The 25,689-nt window shown below is 38.2% G+C and overlaps 1 protein-coding gene across 1 annotated transcript in view; it reads right to left on the bottom strand.

Moving 5' to 3' along the window:
• HAPLN1 (hyaluronan and proteoglycan link protein 1) overlaps positions 1-25,689 on the bottom strand; it is a 72,298-nt gene that overhangs the window by 23,498 nt on the left and 23,111 nt on the right. Inside the window, exon 2 of the mRNA XM_039241055.1 lies at positions 10,409-10,534. Coding sequence (XP_039096986.1) covers positions 10,409-10,508 — 100 coding nt within the window. The 5' untranslated portion in view covers positions 10,509-10,534. The remainder of the gene's footprint in view (positions 1-10,408; positions 10,535-25,689) is intronic.

Below are 25,689 nucleotides of genomic sequence, written 5' to 3'. Positions count from 1 at the left end.
CTTTATGTAGTAAAGGGGTAGAGCTCAAGTCTATTTGTCTCTGCTCAGACCACTTCCGCTTTGTGGTGAAAGGTAAGGTCAAGTTATCCATGATTGGCAGAAAAGACATTGTTGGCTTTATACACCAGTATGGTTAAAGTCTTCACTTAGTATGCAAGACATCAAGATAATACTGTCACAGAGTCAATCCTGGGGGCGAAAGGGATCTTTTGGTTCTTTACAATAAACAATCATAAATTGATAGTCTATAATGTGTCAAGTATCGAGTTGAGTGCTGAAGCAAATGAAAGGTCAGTTGAACACAAATGCCCAGGTGGGCAAGGCTGAGGGAAGTGATGGGCGCACCAAGGTACTGAGGAACAACAGGGAGTGGAATGGACCATGCCATCCATTCTGATGGGGAGCAGGATACCGATTCCCACTGACGTTGTCCAGTGGGAATGCAGGTTGAAAAACAGCAGGTCTCTGGAATTTTCAGCAGATGCTAGAAATGAACATTTTCATGCAAATTTCTCCAATTTTAAAATGTTTATAATTAATTTTGATTTTTTAAAATGTTATAGGAGAAAAAAATTACTGTATATCAGTGATCACGATTCAGACTCTGGGAAGCAAACCTGTGACCATTGCATCCTCTTTCACCCTACCTGTTGGTGTTGAGCATCTCCAAAGCTCAGACCAGGGCTATCTCCTTATCTCTGCCTGCACTGCCTCCTTCTCTAGGTGTTTTCATCTGATCCATGGTTATAAATAGCACCATGTGCTAATAATTCCAAAAGTTTCTCGCAGTGCACTTTTCCCTGAGCTTTTAAATGCTTCTGGAGTCAAGTCTGAACTCTATACTCTAGACCAAATATAAAGTAATATGGTCTTACTCCTGCTTACTCTTCCAATCTCATCTTAAATCACACCCTTGTCACTGTGAGGCTGCAGTCCCTCCAGCTGCTTTCCAGCCTGAGGACACCATGTTAGTCCCATCTCAGAGAATTTTCTTCATTTCTCACTCTTTCTACCTGGAGTGCTCTGTCCCTGGCTTTTGATGTGACTGGTTCCTGCTCACTGTGAGATCTCAGCTCACAGAATCCCTCTTGACTCTCCTCTAAAGCAATTCATCCCACACCCCCTTGGAGGCCCCCTCACAACATTTTTTTTCCTCTTAAAAACACTTTTATATTGATTGCTTATGTGTTCCTTTGTTTCATTTATTTAGTTACATATGAGGCCCATATTAAAGTTGTAAGAAAAGAGACTGAAGTTCAAGAAGCTTTGTTTTGAAGTAATGTCGATCTTAGTATACTGTAAACAGTCTATAAAAACCTGTTATTTTATTCATCTTTTAAAATAAGATATTCTGTTTCCATGAAAACATTTCAGTGAAGTACAGTATTAACTATGTAATCAGCTTTTCATTATGTAAGCTACAAGACTCCTCCTTAGTGATTGTGTGATAAAAGACAATGTGAGAATTAAAAACAATCTTATGCATATTTTGGAGATTTAAAACCTATCAGCATAATTTATGACACATTTCAAAAGAAAGTAAGAATTGTTCATAACCTACATTACACTAGGGAAGAAAACTTTAAAATTTACCCGTCCATTCTTAAAAATAAACAAAACAAAACAAAACAAAAAACAGGAAAAATAAACTATGGTGTGAAAATGTTCATTATTTTTTCTTAGCAATAATATTAGCCCCAGCTAATCATAATTCCATATTGAAAAAATACAGTCCTGTAACTAAGAACATAAGAAATTTACATAACGCCTATTGTGACTTATAAGGAAACCTACCTGTCTTCAACTGCCATGTCTCTTGTTCACCTGTGCTTTCACTACCATTCAGTAACTCTGTAACTCTGAGCCAAATATGCAAACATCATTTCCAGTACTTTCCAGGAATAAAGCAAAGCAAGGAGGCAAAGCAAGCACCATTACAAATAGAATCATCTAGAAGTGGAAATCTCCAGACTTCAAGAAGATAGGTTTTCAATGGTGTTCTTCTTTTAGGTTTATAATCCCTCTTGAGAAATGTGGTAGAACACTCCTTTTTTCCACCTTCTTCACCTAATTAACACACTTGACTATAGTGAATGCTCCCTGTTGTAACGTGTCTTGTTCATTTCATATGTGATGGACGAGGTAGCAACTTTCTGTGTTTATATCTTTAATGTCCCTGACCCTTTCAAGTGGACAGTGTTTGGAAAATGTAGGGAGAATTCCTGTTTAACTTACGTTGTTCAATATACCTCACAGAATAATCCATAACTGTGTGAAAACATACTACTCAGAGCTTATACATGTGGTAATTTGTCACTGAGTAAGCACAGAAGTCAAGTAACCAACATGAATAATTTAAACAAGATTAAAATGCATACTGTTTGTATTGACTACATTTTTGAGTGCACACATTTAGTCCTACTACAATAGACACAAAATATTTTAAAATAAATTTTATAGAACTTTTACATTTCTTAATGCTCTTCAGTGTTTTCATTTTAAAATAAAAATATTGCCATAAGAAAGATTTATCTCCACTGGATATTATCAGTTTGATAACCTCTTAATCAAATATTTTAACTTCTTAGCATTTTGGTAGATTTTTCTATGCCAAAAGACTCTTCTAAAACAGTAATTTTTCACTTTACATTTAAAATAAAGAGCCAAAGCAATAAAGAAATCTAAATCTATTATTTTCTTGATATCTAGTAAAGTCAAAGAAACATAGAATGTTGAGATTAATTTAACATTCAGCCATTAAGCTATAGGTCACTCTTTAGCTGAGTCAACATTGGTTCTTGCAAAATTGCAACCAAAGGGAAAGGTTTCTCTATTAAATGGGTTTTCTCGGTGTTTGGGAAAGTTTCCAAATAATTATTGGCTTCCTGCATGATTTGCCCAGTTCAGCACCCAGAACGGAATAGAGAAAGCATTGGCTGTTAGTGTGAATTTGTTGCTACCTGAAGAGATTTTTAAATGTAGGTTTTTATACCTGGAAATATTCTAAAATGTATTGCTTTAATGTGCATTATAGAATAACACAGAATCAGCATTCCAGGTTACTCAGTAACAAGCATAGAAATATTCTTAAAATGTATTTTATGAGTTTAAATCTACTAAGTGATAAAAAAAAAAAACTTTAGTGAGTATGGACACAAAGTTCTAAATAGTAAGAGGTTTTTCTTTAGTTGCCCATTACTCTTTTCTCCATGTTTCCACCTCTGTTTAACACTTACTTTGTTCGTTTTTGGTCACCATTTTTTGCCCTCATAATCTTGTCGGTAATCTCACTGAGGAAATGATCCCGTCCTTCCTCAGAGAAGAACCCAGTGCTTTGCTTGAAAGAGGCCAATGTCCATCAAGTGCCTGACTGCAGATTTTCTCAAAAGGACACACAACTGCAGAGAAGCCTAGGGCATGGGCTAGCAGATGCAAAATTGGCGTGAAAATATACTTATTTCTGAATCAAGATTAAGGAATTTATAGAAATTATATATCAATCTAGAATCATTTCATCCCTTGCTTTATCTGTTTATAACCATTGCATATGTGTGTATATGTATATAACCGTACACATGTGTGTGTATCCAGTGACTATAGTTGAAGAAAGGTATTGCCATATTTGACTTTTATCTGGAAAGAAACTGCTTTTTTGAATGCTTCTGTTTAAATAAAAGTGATAACAGGTAATGCTGTCTTCTCTGTAGTATTCCATAATTTCTCTATCAGTTATCATAGTCATTAGTTCTATATTCATAGTAATGTCTGTCTCTCACTAGATGAAAAGCTGTATGAACACAATGACTGTGTGTTCTGTTTATCATTCTGTCCTCTATGCCTCTAGGAGTAGGTGCTGGCTATAGACTGAATGTATGCCTTCAAAATTCATATGTTAGGGGCATCGGGGTGACTCAGTCAGTTAAGCATCTGACTCGTGATTTCAGCTCAGGTCATGATCTCACAGCTCATGAGTTTGAGCCCTACATGGAAGTCCACACTGACAGTGTCATGTCTGCTTGGGATTCTCTCTCTTTCCCTCTCTCTCTGCCCTTCCACAGTCATACTTTCTCTCTCAAAATAAATAAAGTTAAAACTTTCTTTTAATATGTTGAACACTGATCCCCACGTAATGATTTTTAGAGGTAGAACCTTTGGTATGTGACTAGGTGGTGAGGGTGTAGCCCTCATGAATGGAATTAGTGCCCTTACAGAAAAGAGCCAGGAGGGTACCTTGTTCTTTTCCACCATGTTCTATGAATCAAGAACTAGCTCTCATCAGACACCACATTTGCCAGTGCTATGATTTGGACTTCTCAGCCTCCAGAACTGTGAGAAATAAATTTCTGTTATGTATAAGCCATCCAATTTATGGTGTTTTCTTACAGCAGCACCACTAAGTGCATATATGTATGTATGCAGTTCATGAGTACTTTTCCATATGCATGATTATATATACATTTTCCTTCCTTTGAGGGCTCATTTATTATGTTCATATTCTTAGTCTGACCAAATGATAATGTAGTTGGTTCTTATTATCGTATTTGGCTTTATGTCCTATCATAAACTAATAGATTTTAGAAAGATCATCCAATACTCATGGTGTTGCTAATTTTTATAATTTGATGATGAACTTTGCTGATATTTTATAGCCAGTAATTTCTAGATAGAATCGTCAATAGTATATATATTTCTCTAAATGCAATTTGAAAAATATACTTAATCTTTGGATTTTACATTTGTGACAAACAGCCTGACTCTGCCTCAAAAATACAAAAATGAATTAATTTATTAATTTTTTTATAACAGACTCAGAGTCCAAATGAGTTTTAAGCGTAAGAGAGAAAATTAAGCTGGAGGAAGACGTATCCAGTTCTCACATTAAACGTTGACTCTGCGAATGGTTTGTGATCATAAATTATTAAATTCATCCCATCCCCTGTGGTCCGCTCTGCACCACCAGATCCCAACTCTGCAGATATTACATAAGGAAAAGAATAGCATTGCAGTGACCAAATGTAAATCGAATAGTCTTCAAAGCTGCATATACACATCAGGAAGATTACTGCCTTCTGTCCCTGGTGCACTCTCGTGGAGTGTAAGATGCTATGTGCAGTATGCGAGCCATGCATACAACCAAACAAAATTTGCTATCACACTTCTAATTCTCATCAGCTGCCTCTCATTCCATGAACTGGAAAGACATCACATTCATTGCTTTGGTAACACTGACTATAGCTTGATTAGAAAACGTGCCTGGATTTTGGTCCTGGATTTATTCAACAAATATGTATTGATCACCTACTACGTGCCAGGTAGTGGTTTAGGTGACTGGATATATCAGACAAAGATCCCGACCTACTTTTGTGGAGTAGATGGACACATGTAGCAGAGATGGATACAATTACATAAAAATAAGTAGAATAGAGGGGCACCTGATGGCTCAGTCAGTTAAGCACCCGATTTTGACACAGGACATGATCTCCTGCTTCATGGGTTTGAGCCCCGCATCGGGTTCTGTACTGACAGCTCAGAGCCTGGAGCCTGATTCAGATTCTCTGTCTCCCTCTCCCTCCGCCCCTCCCCTGCTCATGTTCTGTCTTTCAAAATTAAGTGAATAAACATCTTTAAAAAGTAGAGTAGATAATCAGTGCTATAGAGAAAAAGAAAAGAAAGTATTAGAGAAATCGGGGTGCCAGAGAAGGGGCAGAATGTAGTTGACAGGGACATTTCATTAAGAAAGTGAGAAACGTGCCCAGATTTGAAGAAGGGGAGGGCATTAGCTGAGAAACTTCCCCTCATCAGCCGTGCAACCTGGGACAAGCAACTAAAGGGTATGAGTCTTGATTTCCTCATTTGTACAATGGTGTATTGTTCTAGATGATCTACACTAGTTCTTTTAAATTCCTAAGTTCTGTATACTATGATTTAATTTATGCCAACATTACAGAATGGAAGCGGTCCTTAATGTTCATTAAGCCCACACAATGTGTGCTAAATGCTGTGAATGACTCAGGACTTAAACACTCATTATGATAGCAATCATTTGGAAGTATCTCTTTGTACTCATTTTTCAACAAACATACGCTAAGTACCTACTATGTGCCAGCCAAGCACTACCACACAGTTGGGGTATTACAAAGCTCACAGTCTGATGAGGCAAGGGAGGCGTGTTAGCATAAGCAACACATATTAAACTGAAGCAGAGGAGTTGTTTGGGACACACACTGGGTGAAAGGATCAACCGCACAGAGTGGGCGTGTCCACTTCCGCTGGGGTTCCAGACATACATTATATTTTCCTCTTAATATTCTTTCAAAGAATTTAAGGTAACTTATCTGTGTTCACCGAGTAAGTATGTTAAGGGAAATATTACTTATGTTTGGAAAGCTTCAGTTTCCATAAGAAAAGTAAAAATTATCAGATGATGTTTAACATTGTTGGAGAAAGCTTAAATTGTGAAATTAAAGAGGACAAAGAAGATACCTTATAAAATGTTTACTTCCTTAGAACTAAGATAATGATAAGATTCTGTTAACAAATGAATTTGAAAAGATAACCAGTGGTTTTTTTTACTGGTATTTGTGTTCCTATTTCTATTGAAAAGTTAGGGTTTCTGTTGTTGTTGCTATTATTTTTTTCTCAACTATTTATTTATTTTAAATGTTTATTTTTGAGAGACAGACAGAGACAGAGCACAAGCTGGGGAGGGGCCGAGAGAGGGAGACACAGAATTCAAAGTAGGCTCCAGGCTCTGAGCTGTCAGCACCGAGACTGATGCAGGGATCAAACTCACGGACTGAGAGTTCATGACCTGAGCTGAAGTCAGACACTTAACTGACGGAGCCACCCAGGCGCCCCTCAACTTTTTATTTAGATTCCAGCGAATTATCATACAGTGCAATGTACAAATTAGCGATTCAACACTTCCATACAACACGTAATGTTTGTCCCAAGTGCCTTCTTTAATCCCCATCACCCACTTAACCCATGCCCTCCACCCATAAACATCAGTTTTCCATTACGGTTAGGAAGTAATACCCATGACGATAATTACTATTATCTAGCAGGAGCTTATTGTGTGCTAGATTCAGTACTAAGCACTTTTCCATGCATCACCTAATTTAATTCTCACAGAACTCTATGGAATCATGATAATGCCTACTTTCCTAGAAGTGATAACTGAGATAACTGAGTGACACTCGAAGAGATTAGTGTCCAAGGTCTAAAGCAAGTAAGTGGCATGGGTAAAACTCTTGAACTTGCAGTCAGAAGACCTTCTCTTGAACACTAGAGGCAGGAAGTGCTGGCTTTCTGACTTGGATTAGGTCAAGCAGTTACATAGTCAGTATAACTCACCTGCTTTGCTTTTCCCATTGGTTAATGGGCAAATGAGCATAACATTTCTGTCTTAAGTTTGTACTTTAAAAAGTATATTCATCATCTCTGAACTTCTACTAGCAATTGAAAGTCTACACAAAGAGCTTTTGGACCTGATCCAAATATTTTAAAAATTGTGCTTCTGTGTATTTTGGAATTCCATATAAAATTCTTCCCAATGATCTCAAGTTTCAAAGGATATAGAAGTTGTTTGACTAGGCACATTACGAAATGAGGAATATAATCCATTAGTTGAGAGTGTTATGGAGAAGGCATTAACGGAAACCATCTCTTCCTATAGAACTTTTTGAGGAAATGACCCTTTCCTACGTTGAGGACAGTGTATGACATATAATCTGTTCTCAATATATATGAAATATCTTGACTACTCATTTATAGCAGACTTCACAGACAAGTGAAATTTGCTTTCTTGTGTAACCAAATTGATTCAAGAAAAAAAAAAGATTAAATTAGTGCATGTGCAAATTTTTTTAAAGCTGTGTTTTCCTCCATGGGAATCTGGGAGACCTTTCATCACCAGATAATTCTTTTCACTAAAAACACTTTGCATAGAGGCCTACACTTGCTGGTTGTTGTTGTTGTTATTTTTTCTCCTGGTAATCTGACTTTTTAAAAAACCCACATTAAGTTTTTGTGCCTCTATCTCTGTAGAAACTTCTACAACAAAATTGGCAGGAAGCCTTCAGGAAATTAATTAGGTAACTCTTATGCATGACACTCAAGGATGTATTAAAGCGTTGAACATTTTTACCATGGCAGCCAAGGAGAATCTGAGGATGATGAGCATTATTCCTCCAGTGTTATTTAGGCCTGGTGTACTTAGAGTACAAAAGCAGAGACTTAATGAAAAATGGGAGATAGAAGAGGTATTTTTGCAGTAACATGACTCTTGAGCAATTTTCTATCCCTGAGAGAAGCTCATACTGCTTCTCAGTTCAATTCAGGAATTTGGGATTTATATTACTAATTTAATCCTCTGACTGCAAAATTCATATAAAATTTCACGAGGATTTCAGCTCCCTTGAATGCCTTCTGTGCCAAGTTTGATTAATAACAGTTTCAAACGTGCAAAAATGATGTAGTATTTCAGCAAATAATAAAGGGCATCTGCTTCCATGATTATCTGCTGTGCTGTCTGCTTTACTTTTGTGTTGTATAAAGTCAACGGAAATTATGGCAGACCACTTGGAGGTGTTTCTCTGAAGGACCGAAGAATATGAAAGTTCAATCTGAGTACAATCCTCAAGAAAAAAGACAACTTTTTATTAAATAAAAATAACGATGATGGGTATTTAGGGCAATATTAAAATAACTTCCGACTTACAGACATAGCATCATAATATTGTCCCAAATCACATTTCAGTATCACCTTCCACAAGCAAAGTATAGTGTTGTTACTTGAAAGCTGTGAGTAACTTTCTAAGAATAGGAATTTACAATTAAAATGAGGAGGACTATCAGGTCACTTAAAAAATTGGGTGGTAGTACATGCAAATAAATGATCTGGATAATTCTGACCCCTTGTGTCAGAAATTCCTTTGCACTGAATTTCAGCAGAGTATATGGGTTTGGAAAGGCTGGAAGAACTGAAGTTCTCCTTGCTGAGATAACTTGAGTTTGACTTAGAGACTCCTCAGGAGTAAGTTTTAACATGTTAACACATTTTAAAAATAATATTTTCATACTCTGGGTGCAATTCAGGCTAAATGGTTTGTACATAGTTAATAATGTCACAGGAATTTAATAATTACTTGAAACCACAGCTAGAATTTATTTTACATTGCATTTAAAACTGCTATTGGTAATGACTAGGCATTACTATTTTGGCTGCATTTAATTCTGTGATTAGATGTTAAAGGATGTTATCCCTCATGAAAAAATCTCTGTGTAAATACCATATAGTCTTTGGGAGACAGCCTGGATTCTGCTCGACACGTTCAAGAAAACTGCTGAGTCAGCAGCTTGCCTAGTAAAATTTATGATTATATAATTCCTTTTCACGGTCCAGCATTGGAAAACCTAAAGCTGTGGGGAGCAAAGAGAACTGAAAGATCTCTAAAATAGCTAGACGTCATCAAATTCAGAATTCTATTTGTGCTGTCATAATATATACAGGAAAATACTTCGAGCCAGACTAGCATTTGACCTTCACCAACCACACTTTCCAACAGTGAATGCAGTTTTCGGAGACTATACTTTTGACCTTGAAGATGTAACTTAATGTTTTACGTCTCTGAGCAAACTTACAATACTTCTGGTCCCCACACTGAGCTCATCTAAAATTAATATCATCATGTGCTTAAACTGTTAAAGTCTATAATTCTTATTTTAATTATTCAGCATTCAAGGGCAAAGAGAAAAGCTGCAGCTCCTTTAAAACTATCTTTTCTTATTGCATAAGTCTCTCAGCTCTCTTAATGCAGGATGTCCCTTGTCTGAAGCTGGGACTGAGGAAACAGCTGCATTGTACTGCAGCCTACAGCTCTCAGGCTTAGGATTCAGCTGAGCTGAAAAGACATATGCGGGAGCAATAGGCTGGTCTATGGGAACTAAAGCTTTGCCAGAGGAGATTGTCATAGAGTGAGTTACTCTTTCCTGAACCTTAGCTTGTCCGACTTTCATTTTCACACTGTTTTCCTTAATGGTCACTCGAACAGAATGACCTTAAATCGTAAGTTTTACTCCCTAGTGTTCCCTCCTTTTGCTTACATTTAAATAAACTTTTATGCCCTTCATTCTACTTGGAAGACACCAACTGTAGTAAAAAGCCCTGAACAATTGCATCAGCCCCTTGCGGTTGGACATTCCTAAGCCATTCCACGTTAATCGTCCTCAGTGCTCTACTGTAATGCAATAACATTCAAAAGCCAGAGAGCATGTTCACCAATTAACAGAAAGGAAAGAAAAAGCCAATGCTGCAGGGCTAAAATTAAGAAACACCAACCACGCACCCCAACTCCAAGTAACTTGGAATTAATTGACTTTCATATGAGAACCTGCGTTTTCTTACCTTGGGTGTGAATAACTCTGTCATGATCTAGAGTGTAGTTGTCTGAATGAAGATCAGCCCCGCAGATTGAAATCAGCACCAGGAGAAGTAGACTCTTCATGTTTATAACCCACAGAATCTTCTTCACTGTGAGAGCATCACATACAAAGAGGCTTGTGAGATTTGGAACCCTTTGGAGTGTTGCACTGCACAACTTATTACCGTCTTATCATCATAGAATGGGTCTGTAAAAATATTTAACCCAATCTGTTCAGAAAGTTACTGTAGCTGTCTTTGGGAGCTGAAGACTGCAGCTTTGAATAATTCCAGTTTCCCTCATGCAGCCAGAGTCCAAATAGTGTTTAACTCTATCTTTGCAGAATTGTAAATCTAGTAATTTAAATCACTACTGTTTTGATATAGAAAGTTACAGTTAGTTACAAAAGATATGGCAAGGATTACAAATTATTTGGATCTCTGAATTTGAAGTATTACTTAACAAAACCACCATCTGACATATCTGCATGTGAGTATCACCCGGTCTAATTCAGAACTGAGTCTTAAACCACAGCAAAAGAAGAATATTTGCATGAAACTTGACAGCATCACTCATTTTATATCTGGAGTCCTAAGCAGGTTGGATTTGTTTGTCCTGAAAAAAAAAAAAAGAAAAGAAAAAGAAAAATCCCTGATGAAGCAAAAGCAGCACGTTTATTACAGATTCACTTACCATCTTAAACACTGGTTGGGTCGATGGTGAAGAGTTGAAGATTAGGGACAAACTAGGTTAGAGTTGTGCAGGGTACCACTGCAGTCATCCTGATTGATTTTTCATTCATTCCTACCTAAAGTGCTGAAGCACCAGTTTAGGGTGCCAGGTGGGGTCTCTGCAGTCAGCAGAGGCACGGCTGCAGGGAATGTCCCTGCCAGCCTCCCAGGGCAATTAGGGCAAAGGAAGAGCTGAGACAACAGCCTAACACAGCCCTGGTCCTAAGTGAAAGGGGCAGAGCCATCCCTTGGCTGTTCTTTACTGCAAGCTCAGTTTCATCAAAGGGGGACACAGTCCCCCCAAATGTTGCCATTGGAAGGACCAAAAAGTGACTCCAAGTGATACAAACCTTATGACCTTGGCAGTATTTGCCAGGCAAGAATTTCAGTGTAGCTCCTCCATTTCCACGTGAAAGCCGAGGCAAGTATTAACAAGGGCTTTCTTTTTCTCCCATGCACATCGCAGCCTTAACAACACTTGGCTATTTTTAAAACTGAAATTGCACAGTACTGGCTCCTCACACTAATTTGTTTCTTCCAGGAAAGCCTGACTCCCTGGAATACTCATTACAGAGCGCTGAGTCTGTTCCTGGAGGTCCTCGTAGGCCTGCCTCAACTCCAGAGCCCGATGACGCACTAGTCACGAGCGTCTCGGTCTCTCCTGGGGCAGAAATCCCTCTCTGCATTCTCCTCTCTAACGCTGGGTGTTGCTGTGGTGCCTGTGGCTTCAGCCGTTCACGTTAGCTCCAATCCTTTTCTTTCTTTCCTTATGTCACAGAAAGAAGATGGTGGATGAGCAAATGAAGAAACTTACTCTTCCAGAAAATTGAATGTCACTTTCCAAATGTTACTTCATTTGCTCATCTTACTTTCTGAAGTTCACTTGCCTGTGACTCTGAGGGCTTTTTGGAAATGATTGTTTTTAAAAAATTTTTAAAAATATTTATTTTTGAGTGAGAGAAAGACACACACAGAGCATGCGTGAGGGAGGGGCAGAGAGAGAGGGAGACACACAATCTGAAGCAGGTTCTAGGATCTGAGTTGTCAGCACAGAGCCCGATGTGGGGCTTGAACCCACGGACCTCGAGAGTGTGACCTGAGCCAAAGTCAGACGCTTAACTGATTTAGCCACCCAGGCCTCCCAGAAATGATTACGTTTTTGAATATACTGACTCTTGTCCATAGGAATATTATTAAGAAATATTACCCCTTTTCAGCTCAGAACTGCACTTTGGGTGAATAAACATAATAAAAGTGATCTTTTGGAATTTGGAATATAATTGGGACAATTACGTGCACAAGCAGAAGACAACAGGCAAACCAGCACAAGAGGTGTCACAGGCTCTCTGCCACGGGAATCAAAGGAGAGGGGAATGTAGGGCTGCCTGGGTGGCTCAGCCGGTTAAGCATCTGACTTTGGTTTAGGTCATGAGCTCAAGGTTTGAGAGCATGAGCCTCACATCAGGCTCCGTGCTGTCAGCTCATGACCGGGAACCCACTTCGGATTCTGCGTCTCCCTTTCTCACTGCCCCTCCCCGACTTGCGCTCTGCCTCTCTCCTTCAAAAATAAATAGACATTAAATTTTTTTTAAAAAAAGGAGAAGGAAATATGGAAGAGAGAGTGGGAGGAAAGCCTATAATTTCATCAGTTAAAGAGTGGAGAAATTCTAAGTGAGGTATCGGATGAGCAGAGGTAGAGAACTTACTGCATTAATTTTCGCATTTGTGTGGTCATTTACAGCAGAATTTATATACACACACATACATATGCACACTGTTAGAGTTGTACATCCTCGCACTGTAGTCACCCTCATTTTTATTCACTTTTACCTAAAGCATATTATACACAAATTTCTGTATCTCCTTTAAATCCATACTATAGTATTAGAAATTATATCACTAAAGGTTCATTCCATTGAATTAACATGTTAATTGTCCAACATCTCAATTTTAAAATGCAAACATCCCAGATTAGGTGGGGAGTATAAATAATAATAATAGTAACAACAGCACCTTTTAATTGAATGTCTACTTTTTGCCAAGTGCTATGCTAAACACAGTACCTACAATGGCTTGAGACCATGAGACTAAAATTCCCATTCTTCCTGACACAGACAGTTACCTCGCTGAAGATCATACAACTAGGAAGCAGTAAGTCACATTTGCTTTCAAGCAAAAGCAACATCTACTCTGAGTTATATTTCTTGTTCTGAAAGCAAAACTTAACTTGTTATTGGTTTAATTGCCTTTTTTGTTTAGGCTCCTTAACGTGTACCTATTAAGCTCTTAAAACGTCCATTTGTGTTATATGAGAATATAAACTTGTTTTCCCACAACTTATAGAGGAGAAGTCAGATGGCACTTTCTTTAACGTGGCTGTGCCCTGCCTCATTTGTAAAACCAACCCAGTGCCGTGGACACTGCCTTGATGCTCATGTGCGCGCACACACAAAAACACACACAGACACACATACTGTCTTCATTTTTAGAAGGCTATGGCACGTCTTCAGTGATTTGTGATCCAAGTAGAGGTGTGTACACTTTCACGTGCCCTCACTGACATTCATGCCCTCCAAGCAGGAGAGGGTGTGACTAGTACATGCTAAGCTCCCCTGGCCTCATTACAGTTGTCTCACCAAAAGAGGTGAAACTAGGAAAGCGAACTCCAGGCACACAGTGTTCAGGCGTTGAAGCAAACCGCACTGCGACATGAGGTACTGCACACTAGGGTGATGTCCTTCAGGACAAGGGCTGTGCCAGAGGTCTGCGTGCTAGTGCTCAGTGGAGAAGGATGTCTCAGACGCAGCAGGTGCTCATGTGAGTGAATGAATTGAATCCTGCTTATTTGTATTTTGTAACAATGTTTTCTCTGAATATCTCGGTATGTTAGGTAAAAAGTTTTAGTTTTTGATATGAAATTCCTAAAATTTAGGAAATCTGGGGGACTTTTATACCACCATTATCAACCTTGAATTAGCACTCAGTTCAACTGCAACTCACACCATCGACGGTCTCTTTTTACAGGCCGTCAGCCTGGATGCGAGATGGTGCAGCCAGTTTGAAGATGGGTTCAAATTGAATTGCCTGTGTTCTTGGTCAAAGACATATGATAGGGCTGTAATTTTCCAGTGCTGCTTTGGTGATAATTAAATTGCTATTTGGAAGCAAGGTAGTGTAGCCAACATAGACGTCTAGTAGTTTGATAGAAATTTAAATATACTAATACCAACATTCAAATACCAAAGTGGCCAATTGCTATTCCTTAAACACTATTAAAATTTGTGTTAGGATGGTGGCTACACTGTGACACAAGGTAATGTATAGACTTGTCAAATCAGGGGTGCGTGGGGGACTCAGCTGGTTGTGTCAGCCTTCGGCTCAGGTCATGACCTCATGGTTCATGAGTTCGAGCCACACATTGGGCTCTGTGCTGACAGCTCAGAGCCTGCAGCCTGTTTTGGATTCTGTGTCTCATTCTGTCTCTGTCCCTTCCCCCCTCATGCTCTCTCTCTCTCTCTCTCTCTCTCAAAAATAAACATAAAAAAATTTTAAATTAAAAAAAGAAACAAACCACTGTGTTGTACACCTGAAATTAATGTAGCACCGTGTGTCAACTTTAATTGAATTTAAGAAAACAACAAAAAATAAAACTACTGTGTTAGGTGGTAGATTAATAAAACCAAGTGGAAGGTATGCATGCTGTTTTCTGTGCCAGGAGAGCTATGTCACATATTTCCTGAACAACTACTACATGCTGAGCACTGCCCTTGAAGCTTCATCCATTTAATTATTACTTCTCAAAGCAATGCAATGGAAGAATCGTATTCTTATACACATTTTACAGTTCCAGAACCAGAGTCGGAGTGGTGAAGTCCAAAGCACATAAAGCAATAACCAGGGGACCTGACTCCAGGGCTTGCACTCTCTGGTGCCACTCACAGCATCTGTCCTGTGTGCCTCAAGGAATGCCATCAGCTGTCCCAGCCAGGTCTCCCAAATCCCTTACAGTTCACACAGGCTAGATTGCTGTCCTTCATCTCTCTCTCACTGGATGATAGGAGTAGCACCTCATCACAGCCCTGTTTGCACAAGACATGTTTGAGTTCACAGTATAGATGTTTTTCTCACTGCATGTCCAGCACTCAGAACTTCCCTGTGTCCAGAGGAAGGATGAATGGAAAATCAGACCAGGGAGAAACAGCTACAAGGACCAAAGCAGCGGAGACTGAGGAGACTTTAATACTGTTTAAAGAGTTTCACGTATTATTATATGGAGGGTAGCAAGAGTTACTTTTTCTCTCCCCTAAGGACTTACCGAAGTAAACCAGGTGTCCATTTAGTACTTGAAACTTAGTTTAAAAATTGTAAGAATCAATACAAAGGTTACTATACATTGAATAAGAATCTCATTTGACAGAGTGACTTTGAAATAGATGGAATCTTTTCCTCTTTGGTATCTTTTAAGTCTGATCTAGTTATAGGCAAAAGAGCGTTTATGATCAGTGCTTCTTAAAAATTAGTCAGTGGTGCAGTGAAATGGAAAAAAATAAGAAAGAAAAACAAAAGAGAAGGGAATGCAAAAGTGTACTTTTTTATTTGGTAAGGTTAATTCATTTGGTAAGGTTAATTTATTTTTTAAATAAAAATTTGTTCTTTTTTTGAAGTAACCTTTTTTACCTTTTTGCTAGTAGAATGGCCTTTATTTCAGGGAATTAAGAGTTATAGACTTCTCAAGTTGTATATTTTTTGTGTTGACCATTTTTTTAAAATGATAACCTTATGCCAACTTCTCAGTTGTTTTACTGTTATTATTTGGCCTTGCTTTCTGTTTTGACTCTACAGAGGTGTGCAATCCAGTAGTCAGACCTCTGACCCAAATGATGGCTAAAGAATTTACATTAATGATGCATTCGAATTGTTCAGTGTGCAGAGGGAAACTTGGATTTTTACCTAAGCCCCAGGATTTATTGCACACAATGGGGGTGGTAGAATGCAGAACAGCTTGGAATATACCCAATGCTCAAGAGAAAAAGCATGATAAAAAAAGGAGAAATCTTTGTTCAATGATACAATTTCCCTCAGAGTGAGTCTGTATAAACTTCAAGTGAACATAGCATTTCCTCCTGCCATATTGCATTGTTATATCAAAGCACAAGCTACTGAAGAGGCTAAAGAGCATTTTTGATGCCCTGAATTAGATGGCCAGCCAAGGTCACTTTCTCATCTGGTCGTGGTCAGTCTATTGCTTCCTAGGATCCTCATGACTCTTAGAATAACCTGCATCCTAACATTTATGAGTTATTTCTTTTTCTCTTTCTGTAGTTTGAAATCACCGACTTTATTTCCATTTGTCCTCTATGTTTTCCATCATTGTTTTATGTCTTCTTGTTTTTCCTCTCTACTTCTATTTCTCCATTCACTGCATATGAATCTTACCCTGCCTCTCCACTTTTCTCTTCTTCTTATATTTTATTATATTTATCACATTATTCATTGTTTGACATGATTAATATGCATAGAATGAACAGGAAAATTATTTATATGGAAAAACAGGAGTGTGTAAATTGGGGCTCTCCTGGGCAGATGGGGAGATATGGTAGAAGTGCAAGGAAGGAAGGGCAGAATTGAGTTTCATTTCATTCCTTGCTCTGCCACTATCTAGTTGTGTGAGCCTGAGATAAGTCATTCAGCCGCTTTGGGGTCCAGATTTTTACCCATCATTTGGAATAGCTGATGACAAATGTCAGTGCCTTACACACATTATTTATTATTGTTTTTATGTAATTCTTTCTTACTGGAGAGATCAGGCCCTCCTCCATTCTACTTATATTGCATTTTAGGGCTGTCATCCCCAGCAAACAAATTCATGGGTTTTTAAGGGGATAATATCAATAATGCTTGTTTAAATAGCAATCCAATTCACTTACTGCTTTTGGCTGGTCATTCTTTGCCAGCCCTCTCCTAGAGAATATTGAAGGAGTTTGAGACAAACTCAGCATCCCTTCACTTAATCAAAGTGCATTTGCTCAAGCTGTTCATTGACCCATCTGAAGCTGCTTTGAATAATTCTTGAGGTAAGAGTTAGACTTCCCCCAAACCAGCTTTATGAAAGGGTTCTACAGTGATTTTGTTTGCTGATAGGTTTTCCCAAACTGAAAAAAGGCATACATGAATAAAAATAGGAATTGCATTTGATGTTTATAGTGTTCAATTCTGCAAGCTTTTGTTGAGTATCTAAGGTGTGTGGGGGAAGCAGTGGATATACATATTAATAAGCTTAAGAACTTGTTTCTGAGAACAGTCTAGCATTGCTCGATGAATAAATAAATGAAGCACATATAGCAGGATTCTGATTCTTCTAGGTTATAAACTAAGTAAAACCCTAAACTTAAAGTAATGCTTAAAAGTTGCAAACATTTCATTCAAAGTTGATTTGCATGCAATACCTTCATTGGAATTGTGTTATCAATCCCAGCTCATACTGAGGTTGGAGATGGATTTATAGATATAATATAGTATTATATATTTATTTTACAGCTTATTTGATTCATTTTTCTACTATGAAAAGAGTAAGCAGAGTAAATTATGCCTTTCCACTGTTGTAGTGTGTCCTCTTTACGCAAGAATCTCTCAAAATGGGATAATACCACTGGACAGGTGGTTGTCAAAATTCACTCACAGGACAGGAAGGAAAGAATTTAAGTTGTAACTATAGTAAAAGAGTACTTTCTCGTGATCGTATGTTCTTAGTGACTTTTGCATGTGTAGCCACATCATATGGGTGGTATGGCATGTGTACACAGACACACCTATTCATTCTGAAATTACATACTTAAAAATGTCTGTTTCCCTGTGCATTTACATGGACAGTCAGTAAGATCCTCCTTTCTGGTCATTCAGAGGAAATCACAGACTTGCTATCAACGCATTTCAATATTCTAGTTCTAATGTTAGCAGATAAGTCACAATTTGTTGGAGAAAAAAAATGGTACCATAGGTAGACAAGAAGACTTACGGTTTCAAAGCCATAGAATGTAGTAGAAATTGCTACAGAAGCTTTAGTGTATTTTTGCCAGCTCTGTCTCCATACCATCTGCAGGTATTCTCACCATCTACTCAAAAGCTTTTGGTTACGTGAGGTTTCTAAGATTTCAGGCAGGAACGTGTCTTCCATAATTAACGGAAGACATTAATTAATTAATTAGTTTGTTTCTTAAGCAGATAGTTGTTAGTAGAGGAAGTCAATAAATACATTATTAACATATAACAATAAATACATTTTGATGATGGTGATGGTATAAGAAAATCAATATTTTCCCTTTTATTTATCTTTGGCAAATGGATTTTACTTTTGCTACCCTGAAAACCATAATTTTACCATAGAATATTAAAAATCAGAGTATACTTGATTTAAATATTGTATTGCTTGCTCTTAAATGTGCATCCTTCATGGAATACACAGGAAAATATTCTTTTTCTATCATTACACATAAAGAAAATGGTCAAAAATCAAATCACATCATGAATATTTCTTAAAAGACAATTCAATCTGTCAGAATATAAATTAACATAGCTGCCACTTCTCAGGAAATCTCATAGTTTCTTTATTGTTTAATAGGCTAAATGCCACATTATATTGGCATTATAATAATGATTAGATTATGGGGATAATAAGTCCACATGCTAGAGGTAATTTTGACTAAAATAAAAATTTCATTAACATTTTCTTTATTTCTAGCCTAGAGTAATTTCCTCAAAAACCAAAAATAAAGCGTATATCTATGTTAGCACCATTCTCTGAAAAAGGTTTTCTCTCTAGAGTGAATAAGCATAGTATAAAGAGTATTCCTGCTAGGCACTCTTGTGCAAGAAAGACTTCATTTTATCATTCATTCCTTTTTGATTCCATGATGAAAAATCTCAGTAGCATCAATAGCAAAGCATTATGTTGAGCAATAGCAAATTAGACTTCAAAAATATTTTTTAATGTATAAAATCAAGTGACTTACTGTCATTATCAGTAACCGTAAATGGTTTTTGAATACAAAACCAGGAATTCGGCACTAAGTTAAGAACTCTACAAAGGTAGACATATTCCCTAGTGAATTGCAATTCAAACAGAACTTAATTAAACACAGCATTTAAAAGAGATTGGAAGGAGCCCTTTAACCAAAAATGTAGACATCTTTTTTTCTGAAACAGTATAAAAGACGTATATATATATATATGAAGAATTTAGATTGCTACCTCATTGTGTCCTAACAAATAACAAATCTGAAAACAGACAATAACAAATAAAACAACTTCCATTTTTTTTTACTCATTTACATCATTTTTAAACTGTGGAAAAATAATTACCTTTTTAATATTTTAATGTGCAAATATGAGTAAAATTGACAAATATTAGGACTGCTTTTAATCATAGGCTACATAAGAATGAGTTTAAAATCTAGCTCACATGCATACCAGTAATTGGATGCAAACCTCCACAGTCCTTAGAATTTGAAAGAAAAGTTTTTAAATAAAATATTTAGAAGTAGGGTTTATATGGGTAGAGAACTGATCATAACATCACTTACAATTAAACTCTGTTTGAAAGTATGTCTACTCAAGCTGACACAACACTATTTTAAGACTGTTTCATTTAAAATCTTGGCATTTCTTTAAAAGTTCAAAAATTTCAACAGCTCTAAGTTAAACATTATATTAACACTGGATCTAAAAATACAGCTGCACATCATCTACCAGACAGCTTTGGTGGCATCACGGACTAAGTGTCACCAGTTTTCTGCATAACACAAAATCCAACTCTAAACTCGGCACGGCATCCCACATCATGTGCTAAACTAGCTGACAAACAATAAGAATCAGGCAACTCACATATATTTTTTACGGTGATCAGACTCTGAGGAGGTGTAGAAAGACTTTAAATGTATGTCAATTCTGATTTTTTACCAAATACAAGGAAGAGCTTTATGATCGATGATTTACTGAGGTATCTGATCGTACTAAGTCATGATAAAAACAAAAAAATCCATTAACGATCGTTAGCAGCAGAAACTTCTGTCCCCTTCTTGCTTGGTGCAGTCCCCACCTCTTTTGGCTGACACTTTTGAGGTCTCTTCCAAGACCCTGAAGCAGGTTTACTATTGGTTCATATCCTACGTCAAAGCACGATTCTCATCAGAATTCAGTTCATTGGCTTATGAGTAACAAAGGCTGTTCCAGCCTAGAAGGCTGCGTCTACACCCCACAAAAAGGGAGAATACAATATTCTCCAATTAACTTGGCAAATATCCACAGTTAAGCTCATTAAATTAAGTTTCCAAATTGTTTTTATGATGCAAGATAGAGCCAATAATTCACCTTGATGGGTTTTTAAGTTATAGTAAGTTTTGAAAGTACTTTTTTAAGATTTTAAAATGAAATAATCCTCATTTACATCTTCTTTCGCTGAGGAATTTGTTCATTCTGAAAGCAACTAAAATCATTTAACGAACTAACCAACCTTCTTTATAGGCACTGAAGCACTGACTTAGTCACTTAGAGCTGACTACTCTAGATTCCAAAGCATCTACATAATTTGTAACTTTCTTTTCTAAATAACAATATCATTTACAACTTTTGTAGTATATAAGGATTAGGCTTGCCTTTGACTTAGAACTAAATAATCATCTGAGTATAAAATATAAACATATGAGTAGGATTCTCACAAAAAGTAGTGAAGATATGTACACCTGAATCTCAAAGGTTTTCAGGGTCCTTGGACACCATAAAATTACCATCCCCACCCCTTCCACAGACTCTTCCTTTCAATCTGGCTCCAAATTCCCACCACTAGAATTATCAACACTAAGTCTCCCAGGGTCTTTTCCATTTCAAATGTGACCATGGCTTTGTAAAGTTTTATGGAGAGTCTCAAGTCCATGCTAGTGAGAGCAGTGTAGAGGTGCCATTGTTCCTGGGTGGGTTTTGCCAAAGTTCAGAGGAAGGGAGCCAACATAAAAACTGTGTTTTGCTCTTCCACAGTTTTCATAGAAAGCAACATTCATTCCCTGAACATAAAAGTCCCAAATTCTCATCAATGCTGAGCAAATGACAGTTGAGAATTATTTCTGTACTTAAGACCTTTGAATAATCTCTTTTACCTTGTTAACTAGCAGGTATGCAGATGTATTTATACCTAGGTGATGAAATGTGATCTTGAGAATACACAGTATCAGGAAAGCAAGAGAAATGGTAACATTGTATAACTCTTCAAAAAAGAAACTGCGATCAAACATAGCACATGCACACCTTACATACAGAGCTCTCAGTCACTGTGCTCGGAGGCTGGTAATAACTGCACAGCTGAAAATAATTTGTAGTGCCTACTATACAGCAAATACCGAAGAGGACCCCTAAAGCTACAAATGTCATGGGCAATAAACCCTACTTCTAAATATTTTATTTAAAAACTTTTCTTTCAAATTCTAAGGCCTGTGGAGGTTTGCATCCAATTACTGGTATGCATGTGAGCTAGATTTTAAACTCATTTTTATGTAGCTTCTAAAAAAGCGTGCTTTTGTAAGCGGTTGTTGAACATGCAAAAGCCCCTATCTCTGAGAAGCACCCAGAAAAGAACAGGAGAATGAAGAGGAGGAGCAAGAGGGGAACGGGGAATTGGGGAGAGAGAGAAGAGAAGAGAAGAAGGAGAAGAGGAAGAAGAGAAAAAGGGAGGGGAAGGAGCAGGAGAAGAAAAACTCAGCAGCTGGAAGAGAAGGAGCAGTGTTCCTTAGTGCTAATAGACACCTGGCAGTAACAGCCACTGGAAATGGGAAAAATGACTTGAAGAACAGAAATCACAACCAAGAAAAACCTGCCAGATAGGCTAAGTGAAGAATCTGAGCAAATCCAGAGAGGGAAATACCAGCCTTATGTAGTTTAAGGGCCCCTGAATTATGTACTATGCCATATGAAGCCACAATTCAAGTAATTATCCACTGAGTACCACTTTATGGCAGGCAAGTAGAAATGAGGTTTCAGATCCCAAAGCAGTCACCCTTCAGGAAGGCTGCACAGGAGCAGCACAGAACACAGTGTGAAGTGCATAGAGACATACTCGGGATGCTATGAGAGAAAGAGGAGGGGCTTCCCAGGGTAGAGGGCGAATGGCACCCTCTGGAGTTGTATGATGCAGCAGCCTTGGCAGGCACCAGAGCCAGCCTGGGAGGAGACAGGGATGGTTTCACTAAGAAGATGATGGCACAGCTGTATCTGCAAGACAAGGAGATAGAGAAGAGGGCAAAGCCCGTTGCTGTCTATCAGAATAGCCTGCGCTAAGGAAATGAGCTGGGAGAGGCCTGGGGTTGCTGACCGGTGCATGAAGCCTCACGTGACTGCAGAGTAGGATCATCAGAATAATGATGTGGATAAGCAGGAGCGTGGTCGGACAGGCAGCCAGGGCACGGTCAAGAAGGCCTTGCAAGGCAATGAGAAAGAATGAAATCTGGCCACGTGTAGCGACATGGATGGACCTTGAGGGTGTTATGCTGAGCGAAATAAGTCAGGCAGAGAAGGACAAATACCATATATTTGCACATATAGGAGGATTAGGAGGAACTGAACGGAGGACCGTGGGGGAGAAGAAGGGGGAAACAGTGGGGGAGAGGGAGGGAGGCAAACCATGAGAGACTCTTGAATGCTGAGAACAAACTGAGGACTGATGGATGTGGGGGGGAGGGAGGAGATGGGCATGGAGGAGGGCACTTGTGGGGATGAGCACTGGGTGTTATATGGAAACCAACTTGACAATAAACTATTTGTAAAAAAAAAAAAGAAGAAGAAGAAGAAGGCCTTGCAAGGCATGCTAATTTGCATTTTTCCTGATGCTAGCGGGTCTTCTAAACAATGCTTCACCACTACTGCAAATCATTTACCTTATCTCTACATATCTCAGAGCAATACCCTAAAAAGATAACAGAGAGCACTACAAACAGGGATTTTCTTGATCATGCCATGTTCTATTTACTAAAGAAGTTGCATCCATAACACACTTTGAAAAGATTTCCGATGTTTTACAAAAAGCATGATGTAAACATTTCAAAGTCTGTCAGGCTAACTTTTAGTATTGGATTTCATCTACTGTTCAGGAATGCCAGATTCACACAGATGTTGCTGTAAGTTCAGCCTCAATGTAATCACAGAGCACACCAAACATTTAATATATTTTCATATTGGGTTGTATCGAAAGAGTGTCAAGTTGCATACTTGAAGCTAGTTCTCTGAATATTATGTGGGATGCAAGAGCAGAATACACCCCATTGCATGAGTGTGTAACTCCTGGAATGCAAGCTCCAGAACGGTAGAAATTATTTACCACGATATCCTCTGGGACCCACTAGGAGCTCAGGGGTATTGGTGTTGCACTGTGCACTGCAGAATGAATGGCACCCCCCAGCATTGTATGGTACACAACCTGCACAACCGTATGTTGTAGCCCTCTCTATATGAGACATAAAACACACACAGACACAACTAACCTATTGAACAAATCATCACATTTCATACAAATGAAAGAAACAATCATAACTTTTTCAAATGATTAATGAAGCATATCAAAGTGATTCCATGCTAATGTTACAAAAGTCTAAACCTCACTGAGGACAAAAACTGGATTTCAGAGTTTAATGATATTTTATAAAGATACTCCTGGCATCTAGTGAGATTTCCCTGACTGTACAATGAATGAATGAAGGAGGTCGGAATCTCTGTGGTCCTAAACACAGCTGATGTAAGGGTGATCCACAGTTAACTAAAGCAGTTACTAGAGTAACTCAGTTACTCCCTTGCTTGGGTGGATTGCTATGATCCTTTCTTACCTGCCTCAATCTCAACCTGCCATGGGCATATCTTGTATTTGGCTGGTCATTTGAAAAGCATAATCCACTCTAACATAAGAGCCCGCTTTTGGCCAAGGGCATACATCTGCTTATACCTTCTCTCAAGTATTTCCACACAAGTTTTTACGGTCCGATTGCAGGAGAACATAAAGCACAAAAGTTACTAAAACATTTACACAGGCTCTCATTGCTAACTGCCCACCTCCTCTACCTCTATCATCAATCCCTAGGCCATCTTCTTGATAGAATATTCTCACACCGATGGAAAATAAACATAGGATAAGCTCCTGAAAGCTTAGTATGAGTGAGTCGATATTTCATCAGTATTTTCCACTTTATTTCTTCGTACTGGTACTCTGGAGATTGTCTGAAGTTGGACTGCCACTGACGGCAGTCAAACAAAAATTAGGGATGGAGAATGCAGTCAAAGAGGGGGAAGAAAGGAAAGAACAAGATGGCGAAAATATCTGTCTCACTTCCTCCTACCTGCTAATTTAAAATTTACCTACGGATCATGCCCTTAGACTAATACCTTGCATGATTATCTGACCTCTGTCTTAAAAACGGAAAGGTATGACAGGGAAAACAAAGAAGCAGCAGTTATGAGTGGTGAAAAGGTAGAAGAGAGAACAAGACCAGTCTGTCCAATATAATCACCTTAGTGAGGCTTTCTGAACTCTGCTGGTCTCTTCCTGCACAGCTTATAGAAACCTCCCCTGGATTGTATGAGAGGCAAAGATAGTGAAATCCACATACTTTAATTCTCATCTTTAATAGCAAGAGCAGCAATGAAATAAAAAGGCTCAATGCTGTTGGAGGTGGTAATTTCTAGCAATGAATTCTGAGGCAACCATGTTATCTCTTTCTTTTGCTGATGCTGATTGAAAATGTAGTGCAGCAAATTCAGTGCCAACGCAGGCAGAGGCCCCACCCCCCACCTCATCCCAGACGTTTCAGAGACTTGGCATGTGAACTCAGGAAACTCTTTGGATCTACATTGCCAGGCCACAGGGTGGGAGAGGAGAGTCAAGCAGGTGGGGTGCAAAGTGACACAAAACAAAAGAAGGCCAATTAAATTTCAGGAAGTTCACAGCAGGATAAGGTTTATTTTCTCCACATCTGGAAGGGTGTGTTGTTGTTGTCGTCGTTTATTTCTTATTCCTGAATTTCAAGGGAAGAATTTCATTCTGTAAAAATGCCATTAGAGACAAAAAGCTAATAAGTTAAGCTGGCTGTTTCTAAGTTAAGATAGTTAATGTGACCGGTATCTAAAAATATATACAAAAGAGGAAAGGTACTTGAAAATAATGAAAGGACTTCAACATAACTGGTATAAAAAGGGCTGCAAGTTATTAAAAAGCAAAACACACACACACACACACACACACACACACACACACATGAAAAGAGGACGAGACAGTGCTCTCATTGAATCATTAACCTCAATGATCCAGTCCAGTCAAAATCAATTTTTTAAAAACTGCACAATTGGCAAATATTCTCTTGGTATGTAGTGAATAGCCTAAGGATGCATCTGCTGTTTCTCCCATTGAATAGCATGGCCCTCAGTTAAGGAGTCCTTGACCACAATCTGCATTTCTAGTTGATAGTTTAGGCAGGTCTTTGCAAAATGACCTGTTCAGCAAAAGCATA

The sequence above is a fragment of the Hyaena hyaena genome, unplaced genomic scaffold, assembly GCF_003009895.1.
Source record: "Hyaena hyaena isolate Hyena2069 unplaced genomic scaffold, ASM300989v1 scaffold_188, whole genome shotgun sequence".
Lineage (NCBI taxonomy): Eukaryota > Metazoa > Chordata > Mammalia > Carnivora > Hyaenidae > Hyaena > Hyaena hyaena.
Note: the sequence above shows the minus strand (reverse complement) of the source record. Positions and strands in the feature narration are given on the sequence as shown.